Below are 26,531 nucleotides of genomic sequence, written 5' to 3' on the forward strand. Positions count from 1 at the left end.
TGCCAGTGATAAAAATTAGGGTAATCATTACCAAACTTTGCTTAAAATTTCACTATAAACTCTAGTTTTAACATTACCTGCATTATACACATATGGCTTATAATTTTTCTTTGTCAGCTTTTCTTCCTGATCTGATGCTAGGAACTAATTAAGTGGAAAATCCTTGTGGAAATGTTCTGTGTTTACCTTATATAACAGTTGAGGCAGCACAGTGACCTTCCCTCCTATTCTGCTGAAGCATCTAAACCTTTTTACCTTAAGAAAAGCCTACATCCTTGCAAGTGGTGCTGCTGTAAATAATTACACAATCACATTATGCCTTAGGAGTAGCTCATAATAATGAACAGTTAAGGAAACTATGTGGGTTTCTCACCTCTTTGGAACACGGATAAAGCACAGTGAACTAAATGTGAACCTCTTCCTGCTTTTCAATTAGTTACTGCCATGTCTGTTATAAACCAAGTGGCTCATTCTAACAAGAAGGATGAAACATCCAGAAGGAACAAATGAGCTGACTCCTTTGCAACGCACACAAAGTGCTGGGGGAACTCAGCAGGCCAGGCAGCACCTATGGAAAAAAGTGCAGTCAACATTTCGGGCTGAAACCCTTCGGCGGGACTGGAGAAAAAAAGATGAGTAGCTTTAAAAGGTGGTTGAGGGGAGAGAGAAACATAAGGTGATGGGTGAAACCGGGAGGGGGAGGGATGAAGTGAAAAGCCAGGAAGTTGATTGATGAAAGAGATACAGGGCTGGAGCGGATAGAAGGCCATGGAAGAAAATGAATCTGGAAGCCATGTGGTTCAAGCTGGCAGCGAAGACACTTTTCCAGGATGGACACGTGGCTTTAGTAGCAGGTCTGGTCAGAGAGTCAGAGAGCAGCAGAGATCACAGTGGGGAGCAGTGAGAGAGAGTTTCACTGAACTCCCATCGAAGGGAAGGTTTAAACTTCTTCAGGGTAGGTATCCTTGGAAGATATTTTGCAGTGTAGTAACCCAATCATAAACACCAGAAACTCACTGCTCCCCCACTGTGATCTCAGCTGCTCTCTGACTGTCTGACCAGGTGCTTAACCAGACCCACTACTAAAGCCACATATCCTTCCTGGAAACGTGTCTTCACAGCCAGCTTGTACCACATGGCTTCCAGATTCGTTTTCTTCCATGCCCTTCTGTCCTCTCCTATCAGACTCCCCCTTCTCCAGCCCTGTATCTCTTTCACCAATCAACTTCTCAGCTCTTTACTTCATCCCTCCCCCTCCTGGTTTCAGCTATCATCTTTCCCCTCCCCCAACTTTTAAATCTACTCTTCATCCTTTTTCCCCAGTCCTGCCGAAGGGTCTCAGCTGAAACGTCGACTGTACTTTTTACCACAGATGCTGCCTGGCCTGTTGAGCTCCTCCAGCATTTTGTGTATGTTGCTTGGATTTCCAGCATCCGCAGATTTTCTTTTGTTTGACTCTTTTGCTAAGGCATCAAAAGCAGATCTTTATGGCCACGTAGTGCTCCAGTGTAATGAGGCTGCCGATACTTTCCAAATTATTTTAATGAACTCGTACAATTGCAGCGTGATGCATCAGAGGCTGGAAAAGACTTTATGGACTAAAGCACACTGTGTGCAAACCTATAAAGGATGATGGGTATAATGGAAGATGAGGGATTCTCGACCACAGCAAGAAAAGTAGCAGCAACTGGACAATTTGCCAGAGACACAATCTGGAAAGACACTGTTGGTATCTGCCACTGGGATTCCCCTTGTACATCTCCAAATGGACTTTATGCAGTTACCCAAGTGTTCATGTTGTGTTTATGCACTTATGTTGTCTGTTACCACCATAGGTAAAAGCTTATCCATCTCAGAGAAATGATCCCATAACTGTTGATCATTTTTAATAGGAGAATTTTTTCTTAGGTTTGAGATCCCTGAGAGAATCTTACGTGATAACGGTTCTCTCTGTATTGGTAAAGTTATATAGGAGTTGACAAAGGCCATGTCGTATAAACAGAAGTTCACCTGCCCTTACTAAACTCAATCGTACAGGGCAGCTGAAAGACAGAATGGAGCCCTGCAATGCAGCTTAGCTAAATTGCATGACATGAGGTGCTTCCAAAGGCCCTCATGACAATGTGCTGTGCTCCAAACTGCGGAACAGGCCTATTTCCACATGATATAGTTTTGGGACATCCCGTGCACTTGCCAGTCACCTCTCCCCTTTTACTTAAACAGATGGACATCCATATTACGAGTGGAGCAGACAGGCAGATGAGAATGACTGATCCAGTGTGTAATCAACCTAGAAGAACGTAGCTTCCCTTTACATAGTAGGGGGTGCCAGAGGCAGACGTGATATGATAACGAAAGGATATGAAACACACCCAACCTCTAAGGGACAATTGCTTTACTAACTTCAAAATATCATCTATTGTCAGCTTGAAGTTTTAATTGACTTTTAACACCTATTGTGAATGGCGATTGATCTTGCAAGTAAGGAATTCAAACATATATGATTTACCAAATGGTCAATCTCCATAACCAATAAGCCAATTCTGTACAAAAATAGCGGTTTTGTGTCCTGGCTTCAGAACAGTGTGGATGACGGGCCATGTTGTTCTTGTTTACAAGTAACATAAAAATATGTTTGAATCGTAAGAGTTAATTTGTTTTGGACCCAGTTATTTAACTTATGTTGTTTTGTTACTACTGACCGTTGGGTCAGTGTGATGTGGGTTCTAATCTTGAAACTTGAATTGAGTGCAGTACTGAAAGGCATTGTTTGTGATATCATCCTTCTGTTGAAACATCAAGTGCATTGAGGTACAGCCACTGATGTACAAATGGCACTGGGTCACTGAATCTGACTTGTCTAGCACAAAGACATGTGTCTTCACACAACAAGGCTATGCAGGTATTCATGCTGGTTAGTGGGGGTAGAACGCCAGTTAGTAATGTCAGTTATGTTGGGCTTTGCCCCTGTGATTTTTCTCAATGAAGCCAGCAGAATGACTTTCAGAGGTAGAGTACATGCTTGACATAGCTAAACAGTGCATTCAGTCCCATTGACAGGAATGAATTTCAGGCCCAGATGAATCCTTCCTTTTAATCCTTCTTGTGCCTAACAACACACACAAAATGCTGGAGGACCTCAGCAGGCCATTCAGCGTCTAGGAGAAGACTACAGTTGGCGTTTCGGGCTGAAACCCTCAGTCCTGCTGAAGGGTTTTGGCCCAAAATGTCAACTGTACTCTTTTCCTACATGCTGCCTGGCCTGCTGAGTTTGTCCAGCATTTTGTGTGTGTGTTGCTTGGATTGCATGTTCTCTTGTTTGCTTCTTGTGCTTAACTTGCTTTTGTTCTGCTGTGGGTTGAGGAAGATGCCAAACATCATCCTGTATTTTGCCTAGTGTGCCTTGATTATCAGGAGAGGTAGAATATGGTGGCCCCGTCCATGACGGGTAAAAACCCTCCCCTCCATTGAGCACATCTACACAGAACACTGTTGCAGGAAAGCAGCATCCTTCATCAGGGACTCCCACACCCAGGTCATGCTCTGTTCTCACTGCTACCATCAGGAAAGTGGTACAGGAGCCTTAGGATTCACACTGCCAGGTTCAGAAACTGTTATTACCCCGCAACCATAAAGCTCTTGAACCAGAGGGGATAACTTCATTCAATTTCACTTGCCTCATCACTGAACTGTTCCCAAGACCTATGGACTCACTTTCAAGGATTCTGTATGTCATGTTCTCGATATTTATTGTTTGTTTATTTCTTATTTTATCTTTTGTATTTGCACAGTTAGTTTGCACATTGGATGTTTATCTGCCCTGTGTGTCCTCCAATTTAGATCGAAGTATGTGAAAGTTCTGTAAAAGTTGGTGTTTTGGAAATATTTCCAACTATGGAGCGGGGCAAAATTTGAAATCATGTACTGAAAAATGACAATAAACCATCTTGAATCTTGAATAAGACAACTTGCTATTGATTCCAATGGTGAACTGAGAACTTAGAATGGGTTTTTGCTACTGCACACAGGCAGGGGGATTGAGATAGAAACAGTGAAGGAGAATCTAGGTAATTATGGGAAGGACAGAAGAATAATGTTGATAGGGTAAGAGACAAGCAAAACACGAATGTCACTATATACAATTTGCAAAGTCCAATGGCCACCATAGGTAGGTTGTGATCGCAATGGGCAGGGTGTAGACGGGATTCAGCAGATGGAATATTTCAGTAAAGAAGAGGGAATGGAAGGTTGGGCTGTTGCCTTTGGAGGAAAGGTGTAATGAATAGGAACAGAATGGATAAGATATAAAATTATAATGGGCTGAGATGGGGTAGATAATGGCAACATTTACCCCATAATCAATATATCTAAAATGACGGCATGTTTAGGACATTTAGAAGGGATCTGAGGAAGAAACTCAGAAAACACTTGAAATCTGGAATGCTGTATCTGAATGTGCAAAGGAGGCAAAGATCCTCGAAGTATTTAAGTATCCAGACAGGCTCTTGAATCTCCAGTGCATAGAAAGCTCTGCAGCAATTGCTGGTAAATGGGATTAGCTTAGAAAGACGATTGATAGTATGCACGGACAAGGGAGCTGAAGAGCCTGATTTCATGGTCTACAACTCTATGATGCAAACATTATGTAATATAAAATGGCTTGTTGAGTAAAGGGGCCTTCCCTTCACTTTAATTTTACCTTTTCTTTCCCTACAGGTTGCTTCCAATCAACAAGAGAGGATAAGTGCATGAACAGCAAATTCTCCGTGGAGCCGAGGACCAGGGAGGCTGACGATCGAATCTGGGTGCCTGGACTGAATTGCAAGTTGTGGGAGCAGGACCAAATCACCCAGGACATTGGGGACGAAGAGCAGTCAACCACGGGCGAGCCTCTGCCAGGATGCTCTGGCGTTTCCAGCTGCACAGTCCTAACGATGGCGGGCTCCAATTATGGGCACGCGGTGACTGACTCAGGAGAGGCCCGCCCCACGCAGACCATGGGAGAGCCAGAGCCCAGCCATGGTATGGAGGAGACGGCACTGAGAGGGACCATGGAGGTGCTAGTCAGCACGACCCAGGTTGCGAAAGCCACTGTGTTTTCAGCTCTCCAGAGCCAGCAAGCTGAGTTGCTGCAGCTGGGCCAGGGGACAGTGACATCGGGGGAGAGCGAACTTGGAAAGCGAGTGGCAGATGAAAGAGGCCGACAGGAGCTTGCGGGCGGTGACAAGGAAATGAAACAGACTCCATCCTTGGCCCATAAGGATATCGGCCTTATAGTAGTGGAGGAAGGAAGTGCCCAAGCACTCCCTCATGTAGAGGGACACACTGTTGTAGTGCCAGAGAAGGGTAGAGAACCTCAGCCAAAAAAGGACAGTGATGTGTCACCAACACTGGTGAGCAAACACACAGAGACGAAGGAACCAAGCCCAGCACTGGGCCTAACCGACAATAAGGACAAGGGGCCAGGAGGCCAATTTCGAAACAGCAGTACCAGTGGAACTTCCAGGGACAGTGAGAAGGTTCCTTTGAGTCCAGCTCAGTCTGAAATCAGAAGTGATGAGGACGACGACGTCTTTGTGAGTGCCAGAGAGAGCGAACAGAGCGTAAAGAGCGAACCTTCCATGGAAAACAAATCAGCAAAGTAATTCTATTGTCATTTATCCTTCCTAATCTATTGGAATGCTTTTGAATGTAGATTGCAGTGAATTAAAGGAGCTTAACCACATATGATGGAAAACTCATCTTGGTTCTGCTGATTTTAGTTGGTGTTGGCTGAGCAACTAATTCATGCCCCATCTCCATTGTTCAACCTATTAGTGTTAGTCACTGATATATCTGTACTGCCTTCTCGTGAGCTAGATCATGGTGCAGGCAGACTTGTTTTCTTTCATAAACGTGATTGAAACTATTTCCGTCAGGTAATGAGGGGATGACAGAAGCCTGTCCTTTTAATTTCACTCTTCTTGTGGCGATGCCTGAATATTTTTATTTGTTTGGGAGCTAATGTATCTTCCTCCATTCCTTTCAAACCAGGTCCTGTGCACATTGGGTGTCACACCACACCATTCCAGCAGGGGGCACTGGCTAGTCAGTACCACTGAGGATCCCTATCTCTTGTTAAACTCAGCCATATCAACATCAACCAATTCAGCGTCTCTCCACTCTACGGGGTTTGTTAGTGCAAAGTTAGCCAATTGCCCACCAGCAGGAAAGGGTACTTTATACAAGTACTGCTGTTGCTATATTCTAGGGTAGTGGTGTAGAATGGTGGATTTACTGTACGTACAGTCGTGAAGGGCTTACTTACCATTATTTAACAATTTTACCAGATGCCCTGTCAACACAATCGGATTTTATTGTGCATTAGAGAGCTAGGGCTTTACTGTTATCAGAATTGGGGTTATCCTATGTAGGAACAGACAATTGCGGGTTTAAAGGATGTGTATTAGTCAGGGTTTTATGCTGCATACAGTAGCAGGCATATGCTGGTGGGAAATTTATAGGGAAAGTTTGACTGAAGGTCTATTTGCTCTCACCTCAGAAGGGGAACAGATGACTCGGGGGCGGGAGTGAGAGGTGGGAATGTTCTGAGGAGGACTGGTAACTGTTTCCCAACTAAGGCAGACTGATAGAGGATTGTCGTCTTTGAATAAGGGAAAACCATTTAAAGTGGCATTTCTTCATTCAGAACATTATAAGTCTTTGGAATTTTCTATCTCATCAGAATTGTGGTGGCTCAGTCATTCAAGGCTAAGACTAATCATTTTTTCAAGGGATTCTGATGGTTTGGGCAAAAGTCATTGAGGCTGAAGATCTTACGGAGAGGTTCATGGACTGTGCACATTCCTGCTTGTGTTTCTAATGGTCCTATTCCCGACACTAAATAGTGTTAGTCACAGAGACATTGGGAGATACAGCGCAGGAAAAGGCCCTTGCCCTCTGAGTCACACCAACTGTCAACCACTCACTTACAGTAGTCTAATCTTCCCATCAACCCCCATTCCCCATAACTCACAGACATTCTGTGGGAAACTTACAGAGGCCAATTAACTCACGTGTCTTTGATGTGTGGATGGAAACTGGAGCAGCCCAAAGGAAATCCATGTAGTCAGGAAGAGAACAGGCAAACTCCACACAGACAGTGTCCAAGGTCAGAATTTGAACCCAGATCTCTGGTGCTGCACCAGAGGAGGAGGAATCTAAGACCATAAAGATGCAATAGACTGGAAAAGAGATTCCGAGGTAAACTTGGGCCATTTGAAATTCAGAAGGGAACGAGCTAGTGTGATCATGCTGAGGACACAATTATATTAGGATGGAAGGTGGATGGATACAAATTTGGAAAGGTAAATTTTACTTATTTAGAGACAGAGCACAGTGACTGGCCTTTACAGCCCAACAAGCCCACACTGCCCAATTACATTCATGTGACCAATTAACCTATTAACCCTGATATTTTTGGAATGTGGGAAGAAACTGGAACACCTGGAGGAAACACATAGGCTACGTCCACACTAGACCGGATAAATCTGTAACCGAAGCTTTTTCTCTTCATTTTGACCCTCCGTCCACACTGAAATGGTGCTTTCCTCCCCCGAAAACAGAGCTTTTCTAAAACGCTCTCCAGAGTGTTTAAATCTGAAAACGCCGGTTGGGCGTTGTAGTGTGTACGGGATAACTGGAGCTTTTTAAAAAACCTGTCGTCCCTTTCATCAGTGAAGAGACTATGGCTGTAGGAAATGTTTCCAGGGTGACCCCTCTGTGGATGTGGGGAAGATGTTGGTGGGGGTCTGTGTGTCCATATGTGTAGCTACTGTCGTGGCTGTGAGGCTGGTATTGTGGCGGTGAAAAGTACTGGGGGGGGTGGGGAGCCATCATATTCCTCATCGTTGCAAATCCCTCTGCAACAGTGTTAGTCAGTTTTTCCATGTTCGTCATCAGCCAGGTCACACTGTCCGTGAACTCCCTGTGGGTTGCCTCCATAGGCTCCAGTATTTTTTTTAGTTTTAAGTCCTCCTGCACGAGAGCCAACAACTGTCTGTCGTTTGGCAATTTCCTTTTAAGTTTTTCTAGTCTGTAACTGGACAAACATGCACCAAGTATACCGTTTCCTCTTCACTTGTTTTCTGTAGATGTGTCCTGCGCATGCCCAGTAGGAGGAGATTTGCCCAAATACCCATTTTAATGTGGACGGAGGTATTTTCAAAAATGCCTGGTGTGGACGCCTATTGTTTTTACGCAAAACCGACATTTTCAAAATTATCCGGTCTAGGGTGGACGTAGCCTTAGTCACAGGGTGAATGTATAAACTCCTTACAGACGGTGGTGGAATTGAACCTGGGCTGCTGGTGCTATAATTGTGCTACTCTAACCACTACACTGCTGTGTTCCTCTTAAGAATGTACAGAATCTTACAGTGGAAGAGCAGAAAAACTTGGCAAAAATAGTTCATCACAAGAGGCTCAAAGAAAGAACAAGAGCAGCCGTCTTTGAACTAGCAGACAGTGAGGTTTGGTGCACAAGGTAAGGGAGGTTGATTGGCAAGCAAACTTGATCTACCTCACTGGACAAAGCAATACTGCTGAATTTTAAAAGGCCTGAACAGATTAGATATGGCAAAGTTATTTCCCATGGTAGGGGAGTCAAGGACAAGAGGGCACAACTTCAGGATTGAAGGACATCCATTTAGAACAGAGCTGCAGAAAAATTACTTTAGTCACAGGGTGACAAATCTGTGGAATTTGTTGCCATGAGCGGCTGTAGAGGCCAAGTCATTGGGTGCATTTACATAAGAACATAAGAAATAAGAGCAGGAGGAGGCCATCCGGCCCATCGAGCCTGCCCTGCCAATCAATAAGATCATGGCTGATCTGTCCGTAAACTCAGCTCCATCTACCTGCCTTTTCCCCATAACCCTTAATTCCCTTACTATGTAAAAACCTATCTAAATGTATCTTACAAATATTTAATGAAGAAGCCTCAACTGCTTCCCTGGGCAGAGAATTCCACAGATTCACCACTCTCTGGGAAAAACAGTTTCTCCTCATCTCTGTCCTAAATCTTCTCCCCTGAATCTTGAGGCAATGTCCCCTAGTTCTAGTCTCACCTACCAATAGAAACAACTTTCCTACTTATAACTTATCTATCCCTTTCAAAATTTTGTATGTTTCTATCAGATCCCCTCTCATTCTTCTGAATTCCAGAGAGTATAGTCCCAGCAAATCAATCTCTCCTCATAGGTTAACCCCTTCATCCCTGGAATCAACCTGGTGAACCTCCTCTGCACTGCCTCCAAACCCAGTATATCCTTCCTCAAGTATGGAGACCAGAACTGCACACAGTACTCTAGGTGCGGCCTCACCAGTACCCTGTACAGTTGCAGCATGACCTCCTGCTCTTGAATTCAATCCCTCCAGCAATGAAGGCCAACATTCCATTTGCCTTCTTAATAACCGGTTGTACCTGCAAGCCAACTTTTTGCAATTCATGAACAAGCACTCCCAGATCCCTCTACAATCTTTCACCAAGGCAGAGATATTTAGATTCTTGATTAGCCAGGGCATCAAAGGGTGTGAGGATGACTGGAAGAATCAGATCAGCCCATGATTGAATAGCAGAGCAGACTCAATGGGCCGAATGGCCTACATCTGCTCCTATATCTTACAATCTTATGATCTTATGATGCACCAGAACTTCAGTACAGAGTCTTCCATATCACTCTGTTGTAGTACACTTGCTGGAGAGTTCTGTGTTATTGTCTTACAGACTATAGCGGAAGGAGCATTAGTGTTTACTATTGTGAAGCTGCAACTTATTTATTTATTGAGATACAGCACGGAATAGGCCCTTCTGGCCCTTTGAGCTATGCTGCCCAGCAATCCCTGATTTAATCCTGGCTTAATCATGGAACAATTTACAATGATCAATTAACCTATGAACTGGTATATCTTCTTTTCCACAGTTAACCTAGTTCATATCCTGCCATTTGTTTTCATTTTGCCAGCTGGCATCCCAGTACATTGATCACATTGCTTTCAAATCTGGTGCCTTACCTGAAAAATCACCCAGCTCAAAGAGTACAGAATGTACCCAGGAACGTTTGCAGATTATGCAGGGCAAAAGGAGGCCATTGGTCCTATGCCAAGAGCTATCCAGTTTGTGCGGATCTTGCTCTCTCTCTTGCTCTCTTCCTCTTGTTCTCTCCCTCCCGCTCTCCCCCACCCACTTTCCTGTTCTATCTATCCCATAAAAATTATCTTTCCAAGTTTGTATCTAATTTTCTTTTGAAAGCTGCTATTAAATTCACTCTTTAAGATACTGTATTCCAGATTATAGTATTAATATTAGATGTTATTTAACATTCCCCTCTGGATTTGGTCTTTCAACATTTAAGTCCAGACAACAGGACAGAGGAGTGATCCTAACAAAACATAGACACAAGCGATTCTGCAGAAGCTGGAAATCTTGCACAACACACACAAAATGCTGAGGAACTCAGTAAGTCAGTCAGCGTCTATGGAGAGCGATTAAAAAGTCTATACTTTGGGACAAGATCCATCATCAGAATTGGAAAGGAATGGGGCAGAAGCCAGAAGAAGGAGGAGGGTGGGGAAAGGACTACAAGCTGGCGGGTGTTAGGTGAGACCAGGTGAGGGGGGAAGGTGTGTGGGTGGGGAGGGCTTTATGTGATTCCTTCTTCCTCAGCCCTCTACCTCTTCCACATATCACCTCCCAGCTTCCCACATCCACCCACCCACCTATCCCCTCAACTGATCTTATCTATCACCTGCCAGCGTGTACTGCTTCCTTCCCCCACCACTTTATTGTGGGCTCTGCCCCCTTTCCAGTCCTGATGAAGGGTCTCAGCCCAAAACATCAACTGATTATTCTCCTCCACAAATGCTGCCTGACTTGCTGAGTACCTCTAGACTTTGTATGTGTTGATCCGAACAAAGTGATCATGTACCTGTTCAGATTATTATTGCTCAGACAATGGTCCTACACTAATTTGCACTCTTTCATTAACAAACATGTCATAATATAATGGATAGTGGGTAAAATCTCTAAATAAACATTCCTGAGGGGGATTGATCAAAGGATTAGTTGCATTATGAATTCAGTGAGAGAAAAAGGCATTCTTAGAGTCTAACCATGGCCAGAGGATCTCTGGGAAAGGATTTGCTACAGTGAGGCGCCTACAGTTAGATTTACTCTTTCTGTCTGTAGGTAAGGATCTTCTGTGTGGGGAATGCCCAACCTAACAACACACAGCAAGGAAAAGAGGGCATCTGGGACCAGAGTGAGCAGGCAATGTTTGCTTATTAAACTGATCTATCAGATTGAAGAACTGAAAAATAACTGCCTGGGGACTGAGATGGAGGGTTAATTAAAACGGCTAATTGTGCCACATCGAAGCAGGTACAAAAAGCGAAACAGAGGAGAGGAAGATTGGATTGAGATAAAATATACAGAAGGAAAAATTAGAAAAAAATAACACTTCACATTTTTCAAAATTTCCTCAACAATTCAGCAGAAGATGGAGAATGATAGGTAGGGTGGAGATAGAGTGAATGCACACAGCATTTATCCCATGTAAAGGAAATCAAAAACCAAAGGGCAAAAGTTTAAGCTGAATGGGAAAATGATTCATAAGCAACAAGGGGCTACTTTTTTGTGCAGAGGCTGGTGTCTTTGTGGAATGACTTGCTAGTGGAAGTGGTTGAAGCGGGTACAATAACAACATTAAAAAGCATTTGGGTGTACAGATAGGAAAGCTACAGAGGGGAGTGGGTCAAACATGGGTAAATGGGAGTAGGTTAGATGGACATCTTGATTGACTTAGACCAGTTCAGCTAAAGGGTCTGTTTTCATGCTGTGGTCCCTTGATACCGGTTTAGCTCAGCTGCTAGGGAGTTTGCTCAACAAAATCAGATTGCAACCTTATTCTAATACATCCAGCTTGTGGCCTGTGCATCAACAGTGAAGGAGGTCAATTGAGAAGACACCGGTACGAGGACAGAGCTTCACATCTGCTCTCATTGCAGCTGCTTTTACCCATAAATAATGAGATCCACTTTGCTTCACCATTACTTTGGCACTAAGTGCTGGCCCATTGGGTCGGAGGGCCACAGCTGCAGATCGGAACTGGCACACGATAAAAGTCCCTGAACCTCAGCAATAAATGATGACATCTAAGCATTCTTCACGTGATGGTATTGTCAGCCCCAGAACAACCACACAAAGTGTCTGTGCCCATTGTTATGTTTATAAAAAAGTTCAAGAAAAGTGGTCAAATAATCCACCTCAATTGTGATGGGAGCATTCAAAAGCCACCAGTTAGTTTTCTCTTTGGGTTTTGCCCCAGTTCCTGACCAGCCTCTGTATCTGCCTTAATAAACACTCATCATCTATAATTTAAGGTCTGAGTTGTAAACGTAAATAGCTTTTGTTGTTTGACATTAGGAATTATGGTCTGTGATCTGACATATTAAAACTTTAATTTATATAAAAATCTCTCATTCACATGGAGGCGGCTTCCTACCTTCAAATATAATGTAGAAAGATTTAAAATGTGATGATCTTCATAAGATTGCATAACAAGTTAATGTTACCTGTTGGTCAAAGAGCATCAATGAAAATTATCAATTGCTTAAATAAAAATCAGGTTCTTAAAAACATCTTTAAAATAAACTGTTCTAGTCTTAATGAACAAACTGTGGTAAACACTTCTTGTTCACAGTCACTTTGCCTCACTCTTTGGGCAGATGAAAGGCAAAAATTTGCACGGTAGGGACAGGGGTAATTCTCTCACAAGGATTCAGGTGAACCAGTTAGGATTCTGAACTATCAAGAAAGCTCTTATAATTTGTAATCTAGTATATCCACAGTTATCACTTTGAAGGGCTTAAATATATCTACAAATAGCAATCTCTGCTCTACTAATCCTTCAAACATGGTGGGTATATTTTAAAGTATTTCAAAGATTCTGAGCACAGTCAGAGTTTAATTCATGGTGTAACCATGCCTGTCACCCTACTGAGCTCTCCAACCACTACCCTATTTTGTGGTTTACTCTGTCACAGGAGCCATAGGGATGTTTCTGAGTTTCTTTTCCTGAGCCTTGTCTTCCCTTTGGCATAACACACTTTGAATTTACTTGTCCACGCTATCCATTTAATAAGTTAAAGGCCCCACATTTCAGTTCAAATAATTCTACAAATAATATAGATAGGTGAAAAGCAATCTAGATCAAACCAAGGGAGAATGAAATAGCCTCACAAATAATACAATAGAGAAAAAAGGAAGAGTTAAAATGAAGGAAACAGAAAGAAGCAAAACAACACAGCAAAGGGAATGAAAGTAAAAAAGGTTAATGATGTGAAGAGCCATGCAAGGAGTAATTGAAGCCTTCTTTGAAGATATTTTGTACATTGAATCTCCTCCATATCCAATGCTACTCCGAGTTCCATTTTAAATTGTCATATTTTACCATTTTATCTGGCCAGTGATCAGAGACTGGAGATTGACCCCAACTCCTCCAGCAAGAACGCACTCAAGCCAGAAGGAATTGGGGGTGCTCGTTCCAAATCTGTGAGATATAATCTCGAAACCCGAGTCTTAGTTCCGACCTGCCTTGCCCGGTCTCACAAGGCAAATGCCAGTATTAATGGAAATATTTCAGTGGGAGAAAGCAACTTCCAAAATCAACATTCTTCCCTGCCTTCCTACTGACTTCTATTAAAATATTTATTTTAGTTGAACAAAGAATGCAACTTAACTGTGGGGCTACATGAACTCAAACATGAACAAGAAAATTGATAGGGTCTTTTAAGAGACTCCTGGATAGGTATATGGAGCTTAGAAAAACAAAGGACTATGGGTAACCTTACGTAATTTCTAAGTAAGTACATGTTTGGCACAGCATTGTGGGCCGAAGGGCCTGTATGCTCAACTATTTCTAATATACAGCCAACCCTTGGAGAAAAGCCACTTGGACGGTGGTTGCCATTTTAATCAATCCCAGTTTCGTAAATATGGAACCATTATTAAATAACTAGGAAATCTGTTATTTAATATTCCTCAGTTCAGTTAACTATGAATTCCAAAATTGAAAAGATAAAGGATATATTTGGCTTTTGTATCTTAAGTTTATAGACTAACTAGGCTAGCGGTCTTCTGCAGGGGTCTGTACTGGGACTTCTGCTGTTGTGAGTATATAAATAATTTGTATGAAAATATGGGTGGATGGGTTAGTAAGTTAGAAGCTGACATAAAGATTAGTGACATTGTGGATAAAGTTAGAAGGTTGCCTAAAATATGCCAGGATTTAGATCAGTTGCAGATTAGGACAGAGAAATGGCAGATGGAGTTTAATTTTTATTATTTTATTTAGAGTTAGAGTAGCAGGCCCTTCTGCCCCAATCAGCCTGTGCCGTCCAGTCACATCCATGTGACCAATTATCCAACTAACCCCGCAAACACGAGGAAATCTGCAGAAATCTTCGTCAGGACTCAAGGGTCTCGGCCCAAAATGTCGACTGTACCTCTTCATAGAGATGCTGCCTGGCCTGCTGCGTTCATCAGCAACTTTTATGTGTGTTGCTTGATCCACTAACCCCTATGTCTTTGGAATGGTGGGAGGAGACTGGAGCACCCAGTGGAAACCCACACAGTCATGGAGATAACATAAAAACTCCTTACAGAGAGTGGCAAAATGGAACCTGGGTCACTGGCACTATAACAGTGTTACACTACCTACTATACAACTGCGCCACCCAAATGACTGGGACAGAAACTGAACCTGCAGTTTTCCAGTGACTTTCTATCAAACACTGACATCAGATGTCTTATTCTTTCGGCCCCATGCCCCACCCTTTAATCTGGCTAGGTGTGAGGTGTTGCAATTTGGTGATCAAATGTAAAGGGAAAGTAAACAGTAATGGCCAAACACTCATTAGTGTTGATGTACAGAGGGATCTTGGGATCCAAATCCATAGCCCCCTGAAAGTACTTTGCACAGGTCAGATTTTCAGCCTCAAAAAAATGATTCTGAATAGATCAGAAATCCAAATACTGATTGGTTTAAGACACTTGACAAACTTATTTAAATCCGTTTTTTAATGCGATCTGTGGGGTAAAGTTTATTGAATTTGCCGATTTCTCCACAGAGAATTTTACATTGAGCAGTCTAGATTAGGAAGGGACCCTTCGTCCTGAAACGTTGAATGATCTTTTCCACGGATGCTGCCCGACCTGCTGAGTTCCTCCAGCGTGTTGTGAGTGTTGCTTTGACCCCAGCATCTGCAGAGTATTTTGTGTTTAGATTAGGAAGACCTTCTGCAGCCTCCACAATTAATTACGGTTAATTTGGTCTGATAATGGTAAGGTTTAATAGAACATAGGATATACAGCACAGAAGGGGCCCTTTGGCCCATGAGGTTGTGCCAACCTATACAACCCTACTCCATGAACAATCTTACCCTCCCCGCTAACAGAGCTCATAGCCTTGCATCTTTCTTACATCCATCTGCCTATCTAAGAGTCTTTTAAATGTTCTTATTGAATCATGTGAAATATATGGCACCCTACTCATGGTGTTGGGACTTCTTGTCAAGTGTTTAAAAATAAAGTGTTAATAAATTAGCGATCTGCTTGACGAACACAGTGGTCAAGCAGCATCTGTGTGAGGAAAAGAAATTGCTGACGTTTTGGGTCGAAACCCTATATCAGGATCTGAAATGTCAACAGCTCCTTTCCCCCCACAAATGCTGTTTGATCTGCTGAATTCCTCCATCAGATTGCTTGTTGCTTCAGATTCCAGTATCTGCAGTCCCCAATGTCTATATGTTAATAAATTCAGTTTTAAACCTGTCATGTCAATACTTTCCTAATCTGGGACTGTGGGCCTACATTTTCAGTCTTATGGTCCACATCCTGACATCTTTGAGGTGCACAATTTAACAACTAAACACCCGAAGACATTCAAAAGTCTTGAATTATCAGTGATTCAGTAGCAAAAGAATAGCAATGTTTAACCTTTCGTAGACCAAATCAGAAAATGCTACAAACACTCAGCAGGCCTGGTAGCATCTGTAGTGAGATAAACAGAGTTAAACATTTAGATCAATGACGTTTCCTCATTAGTCTCATTCAGATGATGGGTAATTGACTTGAAACATTGACCCTGTTTCTCTTTCCTCTGGGTCCGCTAAGTGTCTCCAGCATTTTATAGTTTTGTTGTAGATTCTTGGCATCTCCAGTGTTTGCCGTTACCTTTCTCTGTACTTTCTTGCCTCACCTTGTGTAATGCATGGCTATATATGTGATGGAAATGGAAAAATATATAGTTAAGCAGCTCATTCATCAAGAGTATGGACAAGATTTCATGGGATAAAGTGATCTCATCCTGCCTGTCAGTTCTGCACGTTGGTGACCAGACAGAGTAGTAATTTCCGCCAGCCCATGTTGAGTGGTTAATCATGTGGGAAGGAAATTAATCATTAATCATGTGAGTAGGAAGGAAACAAGGGACACAGATTGAAGATTGGTAAATGGGTACTGTCACGTGTACCAGGGTACAATTAAAAACTATGTTTTGCATGCCATCCACACTGATCCTTTCTTCACTTTCGTGCATTGAGGTAGTACAGGGAAAAATAATATCAAAACGCAGAATAATAAACCGTTGTAGTTATAGAGAAGGTGCAGACCAGGCAGACAATCAGGTGCAAGTCCAGAACAAGCTAGATTGTGAGGTCAGGAGTCCATCTTATCATATTAGGGAACAGTTCAATAATGAGATAGAAGCTGTCACTGAGCCTGGAGGAATGTGCTGTCAGGCCTTTGTACCTTTTGCCCGATGGGAGGGGAGAGAAGACAGAAAGTTTAGGGTGGTTTTCATAGCATCGGTTGCCTGCCTTATGGAGGCAACTAAAGCGTAGGCAGTCGATGTCTGCAGAGTTTGGTTTCATGATGTCTGCAGGCCAAGCTATTGATGATGTTCATTCCTAGGTTAGTGGTTGAGCGAAGTGTACCTGAATTGTGTGTTTTAGAATTTTAAAAAAAACAGATTTTATTTGTTCTATGTTAGCTGAAAACTATTTTACCTTCAAATTACCCCCGGGTTCGCCTGACCCTGTCTATATATTCCTTGGATGAGCTGAATGGATTTGATCAGGACTTGGTTTACCTAGAATGACCCGGGCCAAACAGAGCTGGGTATGGAATGGGAGAATATTTACCGAGGAAGGTCATAAAATGTAAAATATATTTTATGTAGAGCATATGTTTACAAAAGACAATAAATGTCCTTGGGTAACAATGATTTCAATAGTCATATGGGAACATCATGAATATTTGCATTGGTCAGAATGTAAAAGAATTTACTGTTAAAATATTTGGTTTAATAAAATTGGAGAGTGAAAAGTACCTTCGAGAATAGTTAACAGGTGAGATGCAAGACACAGAGCAAGGAGGGAGGTTCTTCAGCCCCCCCAAGTCCACACAGACCGTCAAGTATCTATTTATACTTGTCCTCTCCCCTAAGGTTCCTCCACCCACTTACACACCAGGGGCTCTTAACTGTGGCAAGTTAACCTACCAACCTGCACGCAATTGGGATATGGGAGCAAACCAACAGAGTCACAGGGAGAACTTGCAAACTCCACACATACAGCACCTGAGATCAGGACTGAACCTGGATCACTGGAACGGTGAGACAGCATCCCTACTAGCTGGGTCGTACATCATGGACATTATACAGCAACAATTCTTCAGAATAGGGAGTGTTATTCATTGATTTTCTTGTGTGTTTCTAACTATATGTCTGACTGTTGTCTCCTCAGTTTATCGATGCTGGCAGCAATGAATGACCCTGAATTTGAATACTCGTGGACCTCGCAGAATGAGGTGACGGACATTTTCAGCTCGCAGTTTGAACATATCATGGAGTGTCAGCAGCTGATGGGCACATCTTACAACAGCCTGGACTCGCTGGACATGATATCTTCCACGGATGAGAGTGAATGCGGCTTCAGCTTCGAGATGCCTCTCACTCCCTTGATTCAGCAGCGGATCAAGGAAGGTAGCAGTCAGTTCCTGGGGGACGGGCTCTTGGAGTCTGCCCCCGATGGCAGAGCATCGCAACGCCTTGTTACCAACATAAATGGCACTTCAGAGAGCAGCACAGAGGAGCGGATGAGCATCAATGTGTTGGACAATGCATTCCATAAATATTCTCTGAGTTCCTTGGTAAATGGAGCACCTCACAATTTGGAAATGTGCAAGGAGAGGCAGGAAGGGCATTCTACCTCAAGGTAAGTGTCTCCTCCTCGATTATGGAACTGCCAACAAAGTAGTTACTAGATGTAGGTTAAACTATTCCTTCAAAATCATAGATCCTGGTTTTTAAAAAAAAGTCATTTAACCCATCTCGTTCCATTGTGTCTTGTCAGTTACACTGAAGGGCCAGTGTTTCTTCTGTTGCTCACCATTGTAAATGCAGCACAGTGAACAATGGATTCACTCTCAGTGGCTTGGTTGACAGGCGGTCAGAGTTCTGGGGTGCTGACTGCGCAACACAAACTTATTCTGTCACTGATGTATTCCTGCAAGTCCCCCAAACCCACCTGCTGTTAAATAAGCAATTCTTAAAACACAGCCAAAAAAAAAAGGAATCAATCAGATTATTACCAGACTGCAGGCAGAAGTGTGTGCTTTGTTACTCTTCTGTCAATGATGATATGAAGGCTGATACATTTCCAGCGTGGTTCTAACCTGATCACTCCTCAAGGCTGTTTGTTTCATTGCAGTATCTTATTTATGCAGGCACAAAAATGTGACATTTCAAGTTTGCAGGACAGCATATGAGATAGGCTAATAATAATGTAAAATAGTACTATTGGTGGATTATTGGCAGATCATGTGGTATTGTTTATAAGCTGATGTTTTTTAATATTTCAAAAATAGACTTTGTTCATAATAAATAATAGATACAAAAGAAGAAGCAGGGCGAACTTTTACACTCATGGTCGTTACATTAAGTAGTGTTAACTTATTTTCAAAAATCATAGCGCCATTACCAAACATGTGGCCCCTTGGGCTAATAAAACCCTTTCACTGTTTGAGGGGCTTCCCCACCTGACTCAGTTCCTTCATGTGCAGAAGCAGAAGGAGCCTTGATACTGGTCCTGAATTGATACTTTTTATTTCGGAAATAAATTCATAATTAAATCATGTAAAACTCTTATGTTCTTGGTTGTTACATATAGTAATGTAAACTTTTTAATAAACAAAGCAAACATGCAGACATAGTACCATGGCCCCCTGGGACGATACATGCTTTTTTATTGTTTAAGGGGCTTCCGCATCCAACTCAGCCCCTCCATTAGTGGTAGCAAAGGAGCTTCTCCTGTAGTCCTTCCCCGCAGAGGTTTAACATTGTTTACACCAAGCTTCAGTGCCTCCCTCAGCACGTACTCCTGCAGCCTGGACAGTATCAATCTGCAGCATTCCTCTATAGACGGCCTGCTGTGCTGGAAGGCCAGCACATCTTTCACCAAGCAGATGATCTTCCAGCAGCACCTGATGTCCATCTCTGTGTGCGTCCCTGGCAACAGCACATAGATCAGAGAGTTCTATTACAGAGCTGATGAGCATGAACTGGGACACAGACCCTTGCATCATTCTCTGCAAATACTCAATCTGCAAACAGGTCTTCTCTCTCCATCACAGCCGTCCCGAGCGAGGCGTACACTGGGGGTCATGTATATAAATCTGCACAGGAAGATCCGCAAGGTCATCTTGATGGTAGGTGACACCTGGCAACGAGGCTTTCTGCCAGTTGATTTGGACATTCTTCCCTGGGAGCCACCTCACTCTATCCACAGAGTCCCTGTCCCGCAGTACCTACATGACGTTCTGCACTGACCACTGCCCGATGGACTTGTGGTCAAAGATGTTTAGTTTGAAATACTCCTCCACAAAAGACAGTTAGTGTGACATCGTCCAGCTGACTGGGACATAAGGCCAGTAAGGCCAGGCCTATCTTCCATGATACCAGGGACAAGTGGAACCTTAGCACCTTCGTGACATACCTTGAATCCATATACTGCCTGAAAGTGGTCATCAGGATGAGGGCAATATTGGGTACATACTTATCCTCATGACCTGGGGACTTGTACAGCATAACCCATTGGACATGCTCCATCTTGAGACACTTCTCACCGAGGCAGAGAAGTGGAAAACAGGCCACAATTGCGCCAAACAGCAGCTAAGAGAATACCATATCTGATAATCAATTTCTTCTCAGTTATTGACAGAGAATACCATTTCCACAAAGCCAGTTCTTGTTAAATGCCTCAGTCCCTCTGAACGAGATCCCCAGCACCTCCACGTATTGGACTTGACAGTGAATGGGACAATGGGTTGTTTGGGCCAGTTACCAAAGAGCATGGTCTTGCCCTTCCTACGGTTGACCTTGGCCCCCCATGTCAACTCAAACTGATCGCAGATGCTGATCACCTGCAAAGTGACCGTGGATCTGAGCAGAAAACAGTGGCATTGTTCATGAACAGGGAAGTTTTGATTTGTGTACCTTCACTGCCTGGTACATCATCCTTGTTAAGCTCTCGTTCTTCCTCAATGGGGGAACTACCTGCCTCTAACTCATTGATTTGGACTATACTTTGAATATCTCTGTAGAGCAGTTCGATTCAGTTTCCTCCCCAAAACTCATTTTGGAGAGTCTGTCAATCATGTACGTGTGTGATATGCTGTTCAAGGCCTTTTCTTGGTCCACACTAACCTGACGGGCATCCACCCCTCTATCCTGTACATAACAATGGCATACCTGAGCAGCACAAGGCTGTTAATTATTTTAAGTTCCAGCATGGGTTTGAGGTCTGGATATATCATCTCTCCCAGAGCAAACTTGAACAAGTTGGCAGTCACCTTGGACAGGATCTTATAATCCACGTACAACAATGAAATGGATCTTCCTCTCTCCCTTCTGCTTGCCAGTGATGGTAATGATGCTAGCCAGAAGTTCAGCATTATGGCCTTTCAGAAGGACCAGGCCCATCCTGTTCCACAGAGCTGAGTATAACTCTGCCAGTAAGCTATTGCTTCTAGGAGTTTTACTCCTGCCAGCCAGTTCCTCCAGAGTCAATGGCTGATCTAGACTCTCCCACTTGCTGTTGTCTAACATCTCCATGACAAAGGATGGGAAATTCTTGGAGGCTGTCCTTTTTGTGGTCTTACTGTGACATAGATAGGCATAAAAGGATCTGCAGATCCTCAGTATGCCTGTCTGCAAGGATGTTACTAAACTATCCTGTTCCTTAAGGCTATGAATCAGTCAGAAGAAGAAACATGAGCATGTCTCATCCTGCTCCACAAAGCAGACCCTGGATAGAATGATGATCTTAGAGAGTTGATAGACAAAAAGCACAGTTAGCTGACTCTTCATTTTCCTCACATCCACTCCTCTTGACTGCAAAAGAAGTTGTTGCTGCTAGTCTGTCTGGAGTTGGCACAATTTGCTCCAATTCTGTCTTGCCTTCTGAACACCTTTGTGGATGAAGACCTTCTTGACGTTCTTCTTGGTCACTTCTTACCAGTGAATTGGAGAGTTAAAGAAAGGCTTCATAGTTCCCTAACCTATGTAACCTCCACCCCCCACCCCCATCTTCCTTCTGGTCCTCCTATAGATGGCAGGAGGCTCAAAAGAGGCAGTAGCCAGAGAAAAACGCAGGTGTAATGTCAGTAGATATGACCATATATGCCTTTGACACAAAGAAGTCTACCTAGCACTGTCCTGAGTTGCTCGGTCAGGTCCAAGTACGTTGCTTCTCTCTTCCACCTTCAGAAGGCTGAAGGTATCATTCAACTTTGCATCCTTAATCTTTCCATCAGGAGTGTGGAGCTGCTATCCAGTCTTCTGTTGCCACTGATGTCTTGCCCAGCCAAATTAATAATGCAGTTGGAGTCACTAACCAGAATGACTGGTAGAGAAGCCGCAAGTGCAGCTCATTGCTCGGTCAGCGCGGACAAGACTTGACGCCCCAGAGTGGAATGTTATCTGCCACAAGGAGCTGACCAGCCATGACCTCTTTGCCTTCAGTGGATGAGAAATCGCCTCCCCTCAGTTGAATCCCCAGCCTGGATGAACAAATGTCACTTCCTCACGACCATGTAGCTAATCCCTCAGACAACTATGGCAACTCATGCTCCTGTAGAAAAGTTGTACCCACCTTGACCTTGGGAAAGTGCTGCAAAGCGTTAACACATTGTGCCGTGCTCTTCACACTGTTCATGTTTAGAGATGTCTGTTTTATCTCCATGGTTACTTGAGTTCCAATTTCACAATTACAGTCCACTACTTGTACACTGATGGCCTTTTTTTAAGATGGTGTCCGTATTATGCAAAAATGGTTGATCCTTCTGGAAAGGAAGCATTGTCTTGCTTTAAGGACATGTTGCCTGGCTTTTAACCGAGGATTGATCAATGTTGTAGAGAATTTAATTGCATTGAGCTGGTGCAGTTTGAAAACTGGAACCTGGTTGTCAGCGAAATTCTCCTACTAAGCATTTAAGTACTTTTTACATCTCTTGCAGGGAGTAACATTCCCTATTTAAATTATTGTCACTGGATCTGTAATTGGTTTATTATTGTCACATGTACTAAGATATAGTGAAAAGCTTTTGTTTGCTTGACATCCGGGCATATCATTCCATACATAGGAACACTGATGTAGTACAAAAGAAAAAAAACACAATACAGAATATAGCGTTACAGAGAAAGTGCAGTGCAGCTATTGAACACTTGTGCCTTGCAGCAGGTGAGGGGTAGGGATTGATATTTGGATACGCTAATGTTGGAGGATAGCACTTCTCCAGAATACGGAATTTCAAAACTAATCCCCAACAAGCAGTATTTTTTTAAAATTTCATATGAAATAAATAATTATTTCCATTTGACTGGTGAATAAACGGATGGAACAGTGATATAGATTATCTTGCTTGTGGGCAATTACAGTTTCTGAATAAGCTGTATATAAACAAAAGGTTGCATTATTTAATCTGTCCTTCTTAATCAGCTCCTTCATTCCTGACTTAAGAAAAACACCAAATAGTTTCCTGATAAAATATTTATCTCCTAAATGCTTCATTGGCTTGCTTTCAAGTCCAACGATAATTATAGATCTGGAAGGTTATCCAAACCATCTTAGTTCATTCCTCCAGAATTACCATTCTGCAACATCATAATTGGTTCTTAATTGATTTCTGTTTTTTTTTCACTGCTACATCTGGTCTGGTCAAAGTACCCAGTCAATCTCTTTGTAAAGTATTTTCTGGTGTCATGGAACATGGAAGTCAGAGATTCGGAGATGCAGGTCAAATGTTGCCATTCCTCAATTTCCACTCTAGTGCTGGAGTCAGCACTGAGCTCAAGAGTACAGCATGAGTGTTCCTGTGGATGCATTTTGCCATGGCCACTTTAACTAGTACAGCCCTCCCCATTTGACTGAAGTCACCAATCTTGATTGAGGAGATAAATGCAGTCTTTTGGGGGGGGGGAGATTTTATTTAATTACATAATAACATGATATTTTGGGTAAATATATTATTTTATGATTTTTAGAAGTATTTAAGTTCCTCAGTTATTTTAAGTGTTTCTGATCACCAGAGACATCTAAGAGTGATTCCAAAGCCTTTGGCAGCACTTAGCTGTCTCTGGACTAACAAGATGTTCTGAGTGTGGTGTTAGGATCCACCTCCTGAGACCTAGACCATCATGGCCTTCTCTGTCTGGTAGGGTTACTGTGATAATGAGATCTGAGCTTGGGTAACACACAAGGCTACGAAACATTAGAGTAGCCATGGGAATAGTGTAGGGAGTATTCATGGGTGGTGAGCAAGAGAGACTCACAATCAGGTTTAATGTCACTGGCATATGTTGCGAAATCTGTTGTTTTGCAGTAGTAATACATTACAATGCATATGTAAAAGCTATAAATTACATAGAAATAAAGAAATAAATTAAGTAGTGTAAAAAGAGAGGGAAAAATAGTGAGCTAGTATTTATGGGTTCACTGTCTATTCAGACATCTGATGACGGAAGGGAAGAAGCTGTTCCTGAAACATTGAGTGTGTATTCAGGCTACTGTACCTCCTCGTTGATGGCAGCAATGAGAAGAGGGGATATTCTGGGTGTGATGGATGCCACCTTTTTGCGGCGTCGCCTTTTGAAGGTGTCCTTGATGCTGAGGATGCTAGTGTCCATGATGGAGCTGGCTGAGTTTACAACTCTCTGAAGTCTTTTCCGATCCTGTGCAGTGGCCCCTCCCTACCAGATGGGGAAGCAACCAGTTAGAATGCTCTCCATGGTACATCTCTATAAATTTGCAACTGTCATTGGTGCCATACCAAGTCTCCTCAAACTCCTGGTGAAATATAGCTTCTGTCGTGCCGCCTTTGTAATTACATCAATATGTTGGGCCCAAGATAGAGTCTGAACTCACCCAATGTCCCTATATGGTATTCTTGTTTTTTTCCATTTACCTTTGCTGTATCATTTATTATATTTTAGCATAACGTATAATTTTCCAGAGACCTTTTTCCATGCTCATAAGCCTTCATTTCTCAGACGGGAGAGTAATGTGCTTTTCCTCAGTGTAATGCCATTTGTGCGGTGCTTAAGAACAAGCCTCACTAATAAAGGTGTGGACTAACCTAAGCATAGTATTTATTTTACCTAACTTGGCTATTATATTTCAGTATTGCACTGGCTTTGTGTGACTGCTGTTCTGTGTTGCTTGAGAACATGGAGCATTGAGTCTCATACATTGCTTAGATTTATCCATAATTACTCCATTAATAGTTACGGTGTGTGTGTGTGTGTGTGTGTGTGCGCGCGTTGTTGTCTGCTTTCCACTGCATCAGAGACTTGTAGCAGCAAATTAGGTATTCATCCCATTATGCCAACCTATTGAGCATTATCAGTCTTTCTACCAGTGTCTTGCAGGTTATGACAGACCAAATGCAGCTACTGTTTAAAGTGTGATCAGAGTTGCTCTCCTCACCACCCTTTCAAGCAGAGTTCCAGGACCCCGTTACATACTGACGGAAATTCCGTTCTTCAATTTCCCTGCTTCCACCTACCTAATCTATCAACTTCCTTTAAGACTATGACTGGTAGTTACTAACATTTTTGTTAAGCAGAATAAATCAATCCTGTTCACCATTTCCAGGCCTGAGAAGTTTTCATACCTCGATTGGATCTCCCCAAGCCTACTCTGTTTCAAATAAATTGACCCAGGTCCAATTCATAATCACAAAATGTTCTGCTAGATGCTGGAAATACAGAGCAACATACACAAAACTGTGGAGGAACTCAGCAGGCTAGGCAGTACCCAAGGAAATGAACAAACTGTCAACGTTTCCAGTCGAAACCCTTCATTTGGACTGAAAAGCAAGAGGAAAGGTGTCAGAATATGATGGTGTGGGAGGAAAAGGAAGACGAACGAGAAGGTGATAGATGAAGCCAGGTGGGTGGGGAAGGGGGGATGAAGTAAGAAGCTGGAGGTGATAGTTAGTGGCAATAACCCACATTATGCTGCTCCCTTAGAATTCCTCTGACCAAGCACACAATGTCTTCAGCTAGTGTGTTACGTTCACCTTCCTTTTGTTCTGAATCCCTATTGCATTTTGCCTAACTTATGCTTGATTTTTCATTTGAAGCTTCAGCAAATGACCTTTTAGCAATCAGGTTATTGAGTCTTCCAATAGTTGTACACTGGCAAACATTTTCTTTGAGAAGAGTTCATGTTAAATTGAATGCTGAAGAACAATCCTTTATATTTTATCTGTCTTTAGCAGTTCCCTGCTTTCCATCCATTTTACTCTATCATGCTTCATCTCCCACCACGCCTCTCCCCACTCTCTCCCACTCAGGTTATGTATTCATCTCAGTAATCTAAGGGTTTTGACTTTCTTTACCCTTTCAGGTATTGATACCCAGATACCTTAATCAAAATCAGAACCAGGTTTAATATCACTGGCATATGTTTTGAAATGTGTTAACTTTATGGCAGCAGTACAGTTATAAATATAGAGATGAAAACTGAATTACAGAAAGTGTGTATATGTGTCTGTTAAATAGTTAAGTTAAAATAAGCAGTACCAAAAAAAAATAGTGCGATAGTGTTCACGGATTCAATGTCCATTTAGGAATCAGATGGCAGAGGGGAAGAAGTTGTTCCTGAATCGTTGAGTGTGTGCCTTCAGGCTTCTGTACCTCCTTCTCCATGGTAATGATGAGAAGAGGGTATGTACTGCATGTTGGGGGTCCATAATGATGGACACTGCTCCTTGAGTCACCCTCATATTTCTCCAAATGTAGACTAAACTCAAAATATATCCCAGAAATATTTAATTTGCTTGAACTTGAATCACTGGAAAGAATTTTTAATAATACTGTACAGAGGTTCTTAGAATCGCATAATCTTTGAATCACATGGCATGTAAATAGG

The 26,531-nt window shown here is 42.6% G+C and overlaps 1 protein-coding gene and 1 long non-coding RNA gene across 5 annotated transcripts in view; one reads left to right on the forward strand and one right to left on the reverse strand.

The window, feature by feature from the left end:
- psd3l (pleckstrin and Sec7 domain containing 3, like) overlaps nt 1-26,531 on the forward strand; it is a 423,076-nt gene that overhangs the window by 155,987 nt on the left and 240,558 nt on the right. For 3 of the 4 annotated variants that reach the window (XM_063046770.1, XM_063046769.1, XM_063046768.1), the window contains 2 exons: nt 4,717-5,641; nt 17,844-18,314. In XM_063046770.1, the coding sequence (XP_062902840.1) occupies nt 4,749-5,641; nt 17,844-18,314 (1,364 nt within the window). In that variant the 5' untranslated portion in view covers nt 4,717-4,748. The remainder of the gene's footprint in view (nt 1-4,716; nt 5,642-17,843; nt 18,315-26,531) is intronic. The other variant, XM_063046771.1, reaches the window with a different exon arrangement.
- LOC134345697 (uncharacterized) overlaps nt 1-26,531 on the reverse strand; it is a 54,847-nt gene that overhangs the window by 4,035 nt on the left and 24,281 nt on the right. The gene's annotated exons all lie outside the window — the stretch shown is intronic.

Source organism: Mobula hypostoma, chromosome 4 (assembly GCF_963921235.1).
Source record: "Mobula hypostoma chromosome 4, sMobHyp1.1, whole genome shotgun sequence".
Classification (NCBI taxonomy): domain Eukaryota; kingdom Metazoa; phylum Chordata; class Chondrichthyes; order Myliobatiformes; family Myliobatidae; genus Mobula; species Mobula hypostoma.